Raw genomic sequence first — 12,856 nt, 5'->3', positions numbered from 1 at the left:
CTGTCCCTGCTAAAAATCAATCTACTGGTCTCGCCTTTAAGAATCTGAAATCGTGGATGCTTTAAGAGATGAGCTAAGCTGCCTTCTGTCCCAGCACCACAGTCCATCTAACAAAGAAGCGTAAAATCACTCTTTACAGGCTCTGTCAATGTTTCTTCTTGCTTTGTCCTGCTCTACAATACCATTAATAGAGAAGCTTACCTTGCCTCTCCCGGAACCCCCTTTGGGATAGGTCAGCATCTTCAGAGCCTGAAGTCCAGACAAACGGGACCTGCGTGACTGGCTATCTAACTATTGCGACCGAAGATTTAAAGACTTGAAGGCACATTTCTTGCAATACCTTGAACAATTTCTGCACCGACATCATGAATCCCCAATGCCACGAGGATGGTGCTGACAATCATCTCCGCATTCAGATATGCACGCACAAGCAATCAATGAACAGTTTAAGCAAGTTTAGATTTAACGGCAAGGAGCTAATTGATCTTAAGCTATCAGGACTTTGAAATTGAGAATGTTGTGAATTCAATAAAGTGGACTTTGTTCCAGAGACATAATTGGCCAAGCAAACGAAATATTGTGCACAAGGTTTTCAATCTTCAAGCTTCCTCCTTAGCTGCAGCATTTTTCAGTTAAAACCATGACTTACATTCCTAGACAGGATGGCATTTACATAATGTCACATGAGATTCTAGTTCATGAAAGTAAGAAAGACCTTAACGCTCCAAACAAAAACAATTTGTACAAAACCAGTCTAGAATTCCTCTTTAGTAACTAGCAAAAGAAACTCTTCAGATAATGAAGAACTGTTATCATCATTCAAAAGGGTCAGTCTTTGCTGACCAGAGCTGCCTTGCTTGATGTTTTTAGCTTGATGGCAATAGCCTCTGTACCAAAGCTATATGGAGGTCGAGTTCGTGCAAGAAAAGGACAGGAAGGCAAAGACTTTTCTGACCTGCAACTATATCCTGTCTGGGAATCTGATTACATTATTAGCATAACTTAAAAATTCCTAAAATGGGATGCTTGCAGATTGTGCTTCTGCATATGACTAGCTGCATTCCATCTTGGACATAGTTAAATTACTAAAATGGAGGTTCACAACTCATGATTCCCACATGCTTCTGGGGTCTCTCTTTAATTGGATTCCGTGCTTGAGAATGTTTTGTCAGGCCAGGACAGTGGGTTTGGTGAACCTGACAAGCATTACATGAATTTTTACTGGATAAATAATTCACAAGAGCAATAAACCGGAGGTGATGATTCATGAAAAATCAATTTGTTTCCTCACCTCTAAAATCATAGATCAGAAGCCTTCAATTTTCTGGGCCTTTTATGAGCGGGTGAAGATGGATTCTCAGATACCCTTCCAGGTCCCTTGGGAGTCCCAACATGATGGGTTGATTATATCAGATGTTACAGATCATCGGAGTGTGTAGAATAGAACAAGATTGGCAAAATAGATGAAGTACGTACGTACCTTGCGTTTCTGGTCCCTTCTGCCAACTCTTTCTCCTGATATTCCAATCAAATATATGGCTTCAGCAGGAGGATAAGAGATAAAGCTGACACATTTCAAACAGAAAAAAGTACAAGGCAAGAGCAAACGCTTGCATCAAGCAAGTAAATTACCTCCAAAACTCATTGAGTCCGGAATAAATGTTCGATCCTGATCACGCTGTGACCGCTGTTAACAGTTTTGATAACAGCATGTTAACAATTGGAATATATAACAAGCGTGCCTTTCATAATTGCAAACCTATACATATATATATATATATATATGAAGAGAACAAGATTTTACAAACCTTAGGTGAGCCTGGCATATCAGTGTATGAGCCATCGCGAAAAGATGAACCTTCTGCCTCCTTGTATTGTAGCTGATAATCAAACAAAATCTAAAATGTCAGAGAAGAAAGCAAAAGCAACTCCAATTATTACAAACAAATGATGGATCTGATCCTTAACTTTCCTGGGCAGTAACATGTTCCTAATGGCTAATGATTTAATATTTGCAATAAGTAACTTGTAACTTCAATACAAAAAGAGAAAAAGATCGGTCCTGTTAATTCAGAACTTGAGTGGGTACAGCCATCAATCTAACAAGAAACCTACTTGTTCGTGAGAAAACAGAAACCAAATCAAACATGCCAACAGAGTCAGAATAAGCCATTGGAATGGAGTTAAGCAAACAAAGACACCTTATTTTCTAAGAGGATGCTCAGTATGTCCTCTACTACAAAGAAGTGAAATCATATCTCGAAATGACAACTATATCAACTTAATTGCTAGCCTGTTTACTAAGAAAATGCTATGTTAAACATCAGTTGTCAAATGGCTAGAACATTGCAATCTAACAAGTGCATCTAATAAGAAGATGGGAGTTGAATGGATGACAACTTGGAGGCCAAAGAGATACAAAAGGGTGATTCTGTTCAGAAGAGCAGAAAATCGATAAAAAAAACAGAAGAGGAAGATACAGAAAGGATGGACAATGCATGCATCATACATGAATGCATCTGGAATGATCATTTATTATAAAGATCGGAAGTTAACAAAATGCCCGTACTAAGATTTTGATGAGTAGCACCTGTTTTTGAAGATTCAGCAATGTCAATATTTCCTTTCTTAATTCAAGGTGCTCAGAACAAACAGCTTTGGTTGGCACCTTTGGTTTTAAACTAACCTGTAAAAAAAATGTCACGATGTTAATACCTAACATTTCAAAGGTAATTTAAACGAAAGAATTGAGAATGGTTGCCTCATTTATATATCATGTCAAGTATGTGAATTTGAAACTTCCAATCTTCTCTAAGCTTATATTAGAAATTAGCACAAGCAATTGTAGAAATGATGCCTATGATGAGAGTGCATAACAATGCAAGTGGAAAATCTATATTTAAGAAAACCTCTAAATCTGTTTCTTGCACAGAATTCATAACAAGAAAAATCAATAATATTCGTATAATGCTTTGCCCAAACCAAAATGCCAACTAATCTGGTAAAAGAGTTTGGATATGCTAAATATAAAACAGAAATCTTTATACAGAAATTGAAATCACAACCAGTCCACCTGAACAGTCCCAACAACCACACCCCTTCCAAGGGGTAAAAAGGAAACCCTATAAATGGTATGAGATAACAAAATGGAGCTAAAAAGTCCCATGCATTTTTGCGCAACATATCCTCCAATGAGAGATATAGACATCAAGGAATCATGTCAAAGGCACTTATTCATTTGCTTTCCAGCTGCAAGACACAAATCATCCAGCATGTGTGATATAATGTTAGGAAATGACATCATGAGTAAAGAATATATAGACAAACCCCAAGATCTTGTAATGTTTGTTCAACCCTCTTGATTGTCCTAAGTCCTGCAGATGAACTTGCAGCTTGCACCATTTGCTCGAGCCCATATGTTCTCAGGTAAACACGAAGCTGAAATTTTTCAGAAAATCACTGAGCTTGTCCATGCTAGGATATTTAAAATAAATTATATAAATCGTATAATTTCCTCTGAACTGGCAACATCTAGCTCAAATTTTCCTTTTTTCTAAATTAGGATCAAACAACAAATCTGATACATAAAAACCTTTTAACATATTTCCAGCTAGGATTCATGGAAGAGAGGCAAGGCAAGAGGTGGAAACCACATATTCAACATACCATACGCAGGGAAGCTAGAGTAGAAGCATTATCTGCCATTGCTGAAGTTGAAGGTGCAACTGATGCAGAGGCAAGCTGAGCATTAGATGAAGGTGATGCAGAATCATCAAGATTAACTGCTATCTCAGCAATATCAGGGTCAACATTTGATGCAACAGGCAATGCAGATTCTTCAGCACCCTAAAAAAGCAGAAACCTTGTAAATAAAATTACAATACTAACTTTCAGAGTAAAGTACAGGCACAAAAGATTGTTCTGAGACTCTTTCACAAATTCTCATAATAAAGAATTCTAATGAAATCCCAATGCCCACACTATTATTTCCAGGTTACAAGTATCATTCAAAATTCTAGTTCACAATAGGACTTTGATTCTAAGAATTTCAGTTTTGTTTTTTCCTCTTTTACACAGTAACACACTTGTCTTGCATTCAGGACGGATTTGAATTTTCAAATTCAATGCCCATCAACAATCGCTCAAAAAGAAACATGTCAGTATGTCCAATTCAAACATTACCAGTGCAGTTATGCGCGACTCAGTTATTTTCTTCGCTTCAGCCAAAACCTGAGAAAATAAGTAGAGCATAAAGAAGCAGCATGTGGCATATGTGTAGCTAATAAATGCAAATCATTCTGAATGAACTTATCACCCAGTTGTTACGATAAGTGCCAAAGTAAAAAATTGACCTGAGTGTTTTTTCGCTCTTGATGCTTTGTTTGCGAGAGAACCATGGACAATGCTCGCTTGCGTTCTGTCTCTTGTGAACTGTTGTAAGGTTCCTGCATGGGGAATTCAAAAATCTAGAAACTGAATCTTTTTTTCAATGGCTAAATATTGTAAAAATAGCATCGTAACACGGGATCGATAAAATTACCACACCTTAACCAGAGGGTGCCCTGAAACATCCCCAGGTGATGGAGCTCTGGCAAGCAACATAGCTCGAGAAACTATGGAAAAGAAATAAGAGGAGGCATTAAGCATAAAAGGAAAATACCACAGGATCAATTTCAATCATGTCCTTTAGATGTTGATAAAAAATTAGATTCACTTTAAAGCTAGGAAAAGAGTAGCATGAAATAAATTTGAGCAGAAATTTAACAGAAAACACTTGAACAAATTAGTGTAGAAATACCATAGTAATAACGATCTTTCAATTCCTCAACACTACGAGATGATGTGAATCGGTCTGCTATGACAACAAAGCGGAGATCAAATCGTTCACACAAGTCAAACAACTGATCTGTCTCTTCTTTGGTCCACATCTAATGAAGACAGCGTGTAAGAAAAAGAATTTAGGCACTAAATTTCTAAAAAAAAGAAACAATAACAAAAGATACAACCAAGAGTAGATACCTACAGGATCAGTCAAATACTTTTCATATTCCTCCTCTGTATATTTCACAACATCAACAGACTGCACCACACAGAACAAACTAGAACATTCAGTTTCACAAAAAATAGAAAACAGAAAAAACAATAATAATAATTAAAAAAAAAAAACTTGTGCATACCTTGTTGTACTTGGCAAAGGAATAATCACCTGTGGGTGGAACACCATTCACAACTCTAACCTGCAATGATAAATAAATAATCCATGCAAGTCAGTCACAAACACTTTTCGACTAACAAACTGCGAACATACATGCATGTGTGTGTGTGGGCGTCGAAACTTACCCAATGGTAAAGCTGTAGATTATCCTTTCGAGCAGAACTTGTAAAAGGAAGCCACTGCCAAGTGATCTGAAATTCATAATTACGAATTCGTAAGAAAAAAAATTCTTGAAATCCATCTTTTCCTTTTGTTTTAAACAAAAACAGTGCGTGCGTTTGTGTGATTTTTTTTTTTTTATTTAGAGTAAAGAGAAGACCTTCTCGTCGGATGGAGGGCGTCGTTTCAGTTGCGACACGTCAATCGATGGCATAAGAGGAGCCAATCCACCTGTAAGTGCATAAACCTACAGATAATTCCACATGTTAGACTTCAAGGAGAAATCAAACCAATTCATGTAAAAAAAACACATACATACCTCACGCGAAATGCCATCAGGTTTTCTCTGCGAGTCTTTTTTAGGTTGGGATTTCTTCTCTTGTGTCAGTGGCAATGGAGTTTTTGGCAGTCCCAAGATGTCCTTGGCGTCCATTTTCTTTCTTTAGGGTTTCGTCCAGAATCTTCAATAATTTCAAGTCATGTCACATTGAAGACCTCAGTTGAGCTCTCCCTCGATTTCGAAGGGCTTGAATTGGAAATTTAGGGTTTAGTTTGATCGAAAGAGGGATTTTGGCGTGAAATTAAAATTAGGGTTACTTTTCGAGCGCAAAAGGATTGAGAGAGAGAGAGACCGAAAATAACAAGGTTTTATTTTGACATACGCGTTACGCACTCTACCATCGTTGATTACTTTTTTTTCTTTTTCTTTTTTTGTTGAATTCATCTCGTTTAAAATAACCTTTTTCTCTGCCATTTGAAACCACAGCACCACCACCCGGAGCTTTTATCCGTGAGTCACGTCCTTAACTAGACTAGCAAGGCACCGTCTTCTCTATGCCAAGTAACTCTTTTTTCCCCTCCAACTTTTCTTTCGTCCTCGACTTCATCTCCTCCTACATGCAAAATGAATATCATTATGCATGCAAGAGAACGGGAGGGGGGAAAATAATTCCCCCACCTCTGTTTTTTATTTTCTGGGTCGGGCTAGTTTTGGCCCAGCTATAATGTTAGGCTGGGTATGGCTGGGCTAGGCCAAACCAAAAGAAACAAAAAGGATCTAGGCCTAACCTTTTTGGGCTGTGTCCAGCACAGTTAGCTGGATATAATTATAATGTTATGTATTATATATTATTTATTATAATATTTATTAAATATTCAAATCAAAAATTAAAAAAAAATCTAAAAAAATAAAATCAAAAATAAAAAAAAAATCTAAAAAAAAACTTAAAGTCAATAAAAGATAATGTTTCATTACCCGATTTGTTAATTTGTTTTTTGAAAAATATGAGACTGATGGCAAGTGTTCTGTTTCTTAAAAAAAAAAAACTTTGCAATTGCCGGGATGAGATTTTATTTTTTATTTTTTTTTATTTATGTGGGGTGTTCGGGTTAGCTTGCACGCACCACGACTAATCTTCACGGTCCACTGAATACCCTGCAAACCCAGTAGGCATGTAAGACACCGCAGGGATGACAGACGTGCACACCAGAGCTCGAATCTAGGTACAGTGAAAGGAAACAACTAGGCCAAGTCCTGGTTTGCATGATGAGATTTTATTAAGGGCTCATGATGTCCGCAGCACTACAACCTTTTTCACTGTCCAGCAAGTACGTTGTTATTTGTATCATTTCATCAGATGTTGACCCTTCTCCCAAACCTTGACTTCTTCGTTATGTTTTTAAAAATATTTTTTAGTTTTAAAAAAATATTAAATTAATATTTTTAAATAATTTTCAATAATTTTAATATATTTTAAATTAAAAATTACTTTTAAAAAACATAATACACTACATTGCTAAACATATATTTTATTTAATTTTTTTAAAATATTATATTTTTATTAGTTAAACAACTTTTAATAACAAAAAAAAAAGATTTTATTGATGAGACTGGCGTTACGCTTTAAATTTTCCATATATTATTTTAACATATTGCATTTTCTTTTTTACACAACCATTAAAAGTATGCTATTTTTTAAAAAAAAATCACCTTCTACGTTAGACTGCTATTTTTTATTTATTTTTCTGGATGTGCTATTTTTTTGTTTTAAATAAACTCCATCATATGTAACGGTTCCACATATATTTTTTATTTTCCTAGGTAGAATCCCATAAAATGTACTAGCTAGCTAGAATAATCTGGGCATCTCCTGGCTTAACCTATGATGATGCCATATTGAAGGACACATTTTGACTACCGACTGTACCTTCTTGCAGTCAGCTAGAGCCCTTTCCTCATCATTGCCAAATATAAAGGCACACAAGAGCAGCAGTACAGAGGGGGGCTATTGGTAGAGAACTAAAGAAATTTAAAGAGAGAGATATGTTTTGCAGTTTTAAAAGTTCATTATTTTTTTTTGGGTTAATTTCACAATTTACATGCCACCACAGGTCGAAGGTTTGCTGTGCTGTCCATTTTCGACATGTTCAATTGTATTTGTTTGCAGTTGTTGCTTCTTACGATGTCGTATGCACACTGCAGAGAGCGACCGGGATGCGCTTATATACATGCGCAGTCCTTTAATTCATATTAATTTAAAGGGAAAACTACCTGAACACCCTCTCCATTTTAGACTTTGTTTCTATAATTTCAAAAAAAACATAAAATTTATATGTTTACAATATTTTACATTGCAAAAAAAAACAAATTATAATATACTTTCAAAAAGCATGGAAAAAACATTATGCATGTACTGTTAATATAGACTCATGACATTATATATTATATTATAGATACACTATGGACAATACTATAATACCATTGGAGTATTATTATCTTTACTGTTTTTTTAATTAAGTATTGCTAGAGATATTATTTTTTTTGTTTTTTCTGTTAAAAGTTGTTGTGTCTGGCTTAATAGTTAGAATCAAATCTCTTACAAAAAAAAAAATTGGATTAAACTAAGCCACTAGATATTTTCAAAAAAAATATTTTTTTAAAATATTTTTTATCTAATTTTTTTCCATACTACAAAGAGAAAATAAATTGATGAATTTTTTTATACTACACAAAAGTTATGTGATGATATATTTTTTTTTTATTTAAGGTCGAGTTGAATTTTTTTTATTAAAACATGTTTGTTTTTGCCTTCCACAAACGTTTTTAAAAAATATTAATTTTTTAATTTTTTTAATTCAAATTAATATTTTTTTATGTTTTTTGTATTAATTTGATGCAATGATATAAAAAATCAATTTTAAAAATTGAAAAAAATATTTTCTTGATTTATTTTTAAAAAATAACCACTATGTAATAATATTATAGCTAGAATGTTAGTCCATGCTCTGTAGTGGTTAATAATTTTTTTTTTTTCAAATGTTTAAGTTGGATTAAAAATTCAGAATGTATTTGTATCATTATCATCTTTAAATAAAGTATTTTCTATAATAGTAGAACTATTTTTATTCCTTTAATTTTTTTTCTTTTGAGATATTTTTAATTTTATTTTTGTTCTTTTCTCTTATTGAATTGTTTTTCATGTTGTAGAGAGAAATTAAATTGATGTGATTTTTTTATATTATATAAAAATAGGGTGGTGATATATTTTTTTTGTCATTTTAGGTTGGGTTGGATATTTTTATTAAAGTATGTTTATTTTTGTATTTTAAAGATGTTTTTAAAAAAATTATTTTTTTATTATAAATTAATATTTTTTTAAATTTTTTTATATTATTTTAACATGAAAACAAACCCAAGAATCAGACGCACATAGAAGAGCAACACTTAATACACTACTGACTAGTTTATTTCCCTTTAAGTTTTTTACCTTTAAAGATAATTTCAATTTTGTTTTTTCCTCTTTAATTTTTTTCTTTTTTCTTGTTAATTTTTTTTGTACTGTAAAAAAAAATAATGTAATTTTTTTTATATTATATAAAAGTTAAGTGATGATATTTTTTAGTCGTATGGTTAGGATTCTTATTAAATCATATTTATTTTTATATAAAAATTTATTTTTTATTTATTTAAAATTAATATTTTTTATACTTTTGCATTATTTTGATTTAGCGACCGACCCAGGAAGCCAAGCCCATATATACATCAATAACTAATTTTTTTCTTTTTATTTTTTGAAGATATTTTTTAATTTTATTTGTTTTCCTCTTTATTTTTTCTTTATTTTTATTGATTTTTTATATTATAAAGATAAAATAAATTGACGTGATTTTTTTTATATATATTTTATGAGATCAAGATTAATTTATAGAAACAAGTAAAATAAATTATAAAGTTTAATTATTATTTTATTGAATGTAAGATAATGAAATTAAGAAGAAGAAAAAACTAAAACAAAAAAATCAAAAAATAAATATTAAATATGATTTAAAAACAAAATAACGTCATACTTTTTTATTTTTCGAAGAGATCAATATAAAAATACGAGAAGATGAAAAAGAAAAAAGATATATATATATATAAAGAAAATGTCGTGGAAGCTGCACCCCCACTCTTTCCCGGACGTGCATTGCTTCACATGGAAGACCTCTCCCTAGTCTTTATTAACGTACCAAATCTTTTGTTCTTGTCAGCAAATTATATTTTATCTTTATGGATTTATTAACGTCTCACTTCTATTTCTATAGTTTAAAACCTGCCAACATCGCTCACATAGTTGTTTAAAACATTTCAATTTTACTCTTTACTACTAAATAACTAACAAACAAATCATTTTTCTTGCCTTTCTCTCATTTTTTTCTCTCTCTCTCTCTCGTGTCCAAATATACGTTATAATAAATTAAAAAAAAACAATTAGAAATCTAACTCAGAAATAAAACTTAAACAGTTATAAACCCAACATAACTCGAAAAACAAATTCAAAAGGCAGGTAATTTAACGGTAAGGGACAACATTGAGACTCTATGAAAACTAAAAGAGTGATATTGGAAAATCTTAAACTATAAGGATATAAGAGGAGCATTAATAAATCCATGGAAATGAAATTGAAGTTTACTGATTTTCGTCCAGACAAATATCTCTTGTTGTTGATATTCGCTGTTGTCTGGTTCTTAATGTCTGTACTTGCTAACCTATATACCTTTAAGCTTTCGATGTCTGGCCTGCCTTGACAAAAATTTCACAACTCCTAGTATATGCTCCCTTCTCACTCGATAATTTATTTTTCTTTTCAGAATAAAGTTACACCTGCTTTTTCTTTTTTCTTTTTTTATTTAATTCATGGCTTTGTTTGTTTTGTAAAAAAAATATCTCAAATAATTCACTCTGAACGTTGATGTTTGTGTTTTGTTTCCTTGTCGGGAGAGTTATGCGTGTGGCTTTTACTAAATGTTCTATCTGCACTGCACGAATATCCTAATTCATAATTAAAAAATATTTTCCTTACCATTCCATTTATAGAAAAAAGAGAGAAATATATGAATAAGGAAATAGAGTTTTTTGTTATATTGTTATTGTAAATCTTTCTGTAGTTTTTTTAGGATTTGTCATTTTTTTTATTTATTTACGTGGGGTGTCTTTAGTTTTTTTAGGATTTGTCATTTTTTTTTTTACGTGGGGTGTCTGGGTTAGCTTGCGTGCACCACGATTAATCCCTACGGCCCACTGAATATCCTGCAAACCCAGTAGGCATATAAGGCATCGCGGGGGTGACAAACGTGCATGTCAGGGCTCGAATCCAGGTGCAGTGGAAAAAGACAAACCCCTTCCACCACTAGACCAAGTAATGGTACCCAGGATTTGTCATTTTATATTTACTCATACGAGTACTGGTATGCAGGATTTGTCATTTTATATTTACTCATACTTGTGTATAAAAATAATTGATTCATTGTTTTTAAAATACCTTTTTACTTGGAAAAATATAAAATATATTTTTATTGAGATAAGAGGAGAGATGTATGAATAAAGAAATTGATTTTTTTAATTAAAAATGTTAAATTTCTCCTCTTGAATTTGAGGCATTCATTTTTTATGAATATTTTTTTAATTGTCACACTGCTAAAAAAAAATAATGTTGTTAAGTAAGAAAAATTATTACATGGATTAAAAAAACAATTTTAACTAAAAAAAACAGATTTCAAAACACTTGACTAGTCAGTCTACTATCAATACCAGCATCCTCACCATCATTGTCAATTCAAGTGTCGTTGTCATTGCCAAGCATGTTGCAACTTGCAGTCGTGACTTGCATAGCAGAAATCCGTCGTTCCATTGCTTTAATTTCCTGTCAGACATAATTTTCTTGATTAGTCATTAATCAAATTATTAGTAAGTGCTATAGAGACTATCATATCCTTAATACAATACTAACATTATAATATATCTCCAAAAATTCCATCTTATCTCCAGTTAAGGATAAACACTAATAGAAATTCAACTAATATCACCAACATTACCGATATCATTTTTTTATAGTACTTTATGGAGATATTAACTTATTAAATTAATTTCTTTGCTAAAATTATTGATATATATATCAATAAAAATATTTTATTAATATATAAAGAGTTTTAAATCAGAATATCTGTATAATAATATGTCTACTTCATTAATATAATCACCAATGAATTAAAAAAAATATTTCATTTATAAAAATGAATATACAACCTCATCATCGATGCTCCCCACTTCTATTTTATCATTCTTCTTCTTCTACCCCCCGTATGGATGTCGGGGTATCACAAATAATTCCTGATGAGGTCTTCACTGCCATCCCAGAAAACAGAGTAATTAATTCATGTTCATTAAATGTATGGAATGATGATACACAATTAACTCAATTTTTTTTATTAGTATGAATATTTAAATAGTTTATATATACTTCAATTAATTTTATATGTGAATATTTAAATAATTTATATATACTTTGATTAATTTTATAAATTATAAAATAAATGGTTATAAAAATTTAAATTTGTGTTCATTAAAAAATAAATTTAAAATCTATTTAATTAAATTATTCATAACTCAATTCTTGACGTAGATAGTGATATCTTATCAACTTTTAAGTTGGGCTCACACTTTATATAATAAGCATTTGATCGACAAATCACTGTTTATATAATTCATGAATATAGTAACTTGTTTGATACTGCATCAAACTCCCGATGTATGCTTCCTTTATGTGTGTATATTAAAATCATTGAATAATATTTTAAAAATATCAATTTAATACTTTTTAAAATAAAAATATATTTGAAGAAATCATCCATCCCTCCCTCTCCCTTCAATTGCAAAAAAATGATTAGAGAGGCAAGCAAAGGAAGCATGTTTGCTCCACAAGCCGAAGGAGAAGAAACATGTAGAAATTTAGGTGAAGACATCCATTAGGCAAACCTTATGTCATATACCGAACTCTAAATTCTAAAATTGTTTCATTTAATTATTAGTTTCTTGTGCTAAAAAATCACATATTTTTTTTGCATTAATTAATATGGAATAGTAATTTTGCTCAATGTAAATTTGTTTATTGAAGAACCTGTGAGACCTGGACTTCTTGAACTCTTTGCTGATTTTTTTTTTTT

General features: G+C 31.8%; 1 protein-coding gene across 1 annotated transcript; it reads right to left on the bottom strand.

Annotated features, from left to right (window-relative positions):
* Positions 1 to 589: 589 nt before the first annotated feature.
* Positions 590 to 6,055, bottom strand: LOC105137007 (SWR1-complex protein 4-like). The gene is made up of 17 exons (XM_011042561.1): positions 5,694 to 6,055; positions 5,535 to 5,621; positions 5,341 to 5,406; positions 5,178 to 5,237; positions 5,024 to 5,080; positions 4,799 to 4,928; positions 4,546 to 4,613; positions 4,353 to 4,445; positions 4,183 to 4,230; positions 3,667 to 3,846; positions 3,328 to 3,438; positions 2,591 to 2,686; positions 1,809 to 1,880; positions 1,633 to 1,687; positions 1,481 to 1,515; positions 1,292 to 1,377; positions 590 to 1,196 (listed from the first exon to the last, which is right to left on the bottom strand). Exons 1-16 carry the CDS (start codon positions 5,805 to 5,807, stop codon positions 1,300 to 1,302), a joined length of 1,350 nt encoding a protein of 449 aa, XP_011040863.1. The 5' UTR covers positions 5,808 to 6,055; the 3' UTR covers positions 590 to 1,196; positions 1,292 to 1,299.
* Positions 6,056 to 12,856: the final 6,801 nt, after the last annotated feature.

Source organism: Populus euphratica, unplaced genomic scaffold (assembly GCF_000495115.2).
Source record: "Populus euphratica unplaced genomic scaffold, PopEup_1.0 scaffold2.1, whole genome shotgun sequence".
Classification (NCBI taxonomy): Eukaryota; Viridiplantae; Streptophyta; class Magnoliopsida; order Malpighiales; family Salicaceae; genus Populus; species Populus euphratica.
The sequence above is the reverse complement of the archived record's forward strand: the minus strand, read 5'-3'. Positions and strand labels throughout refer to the sequence as shown.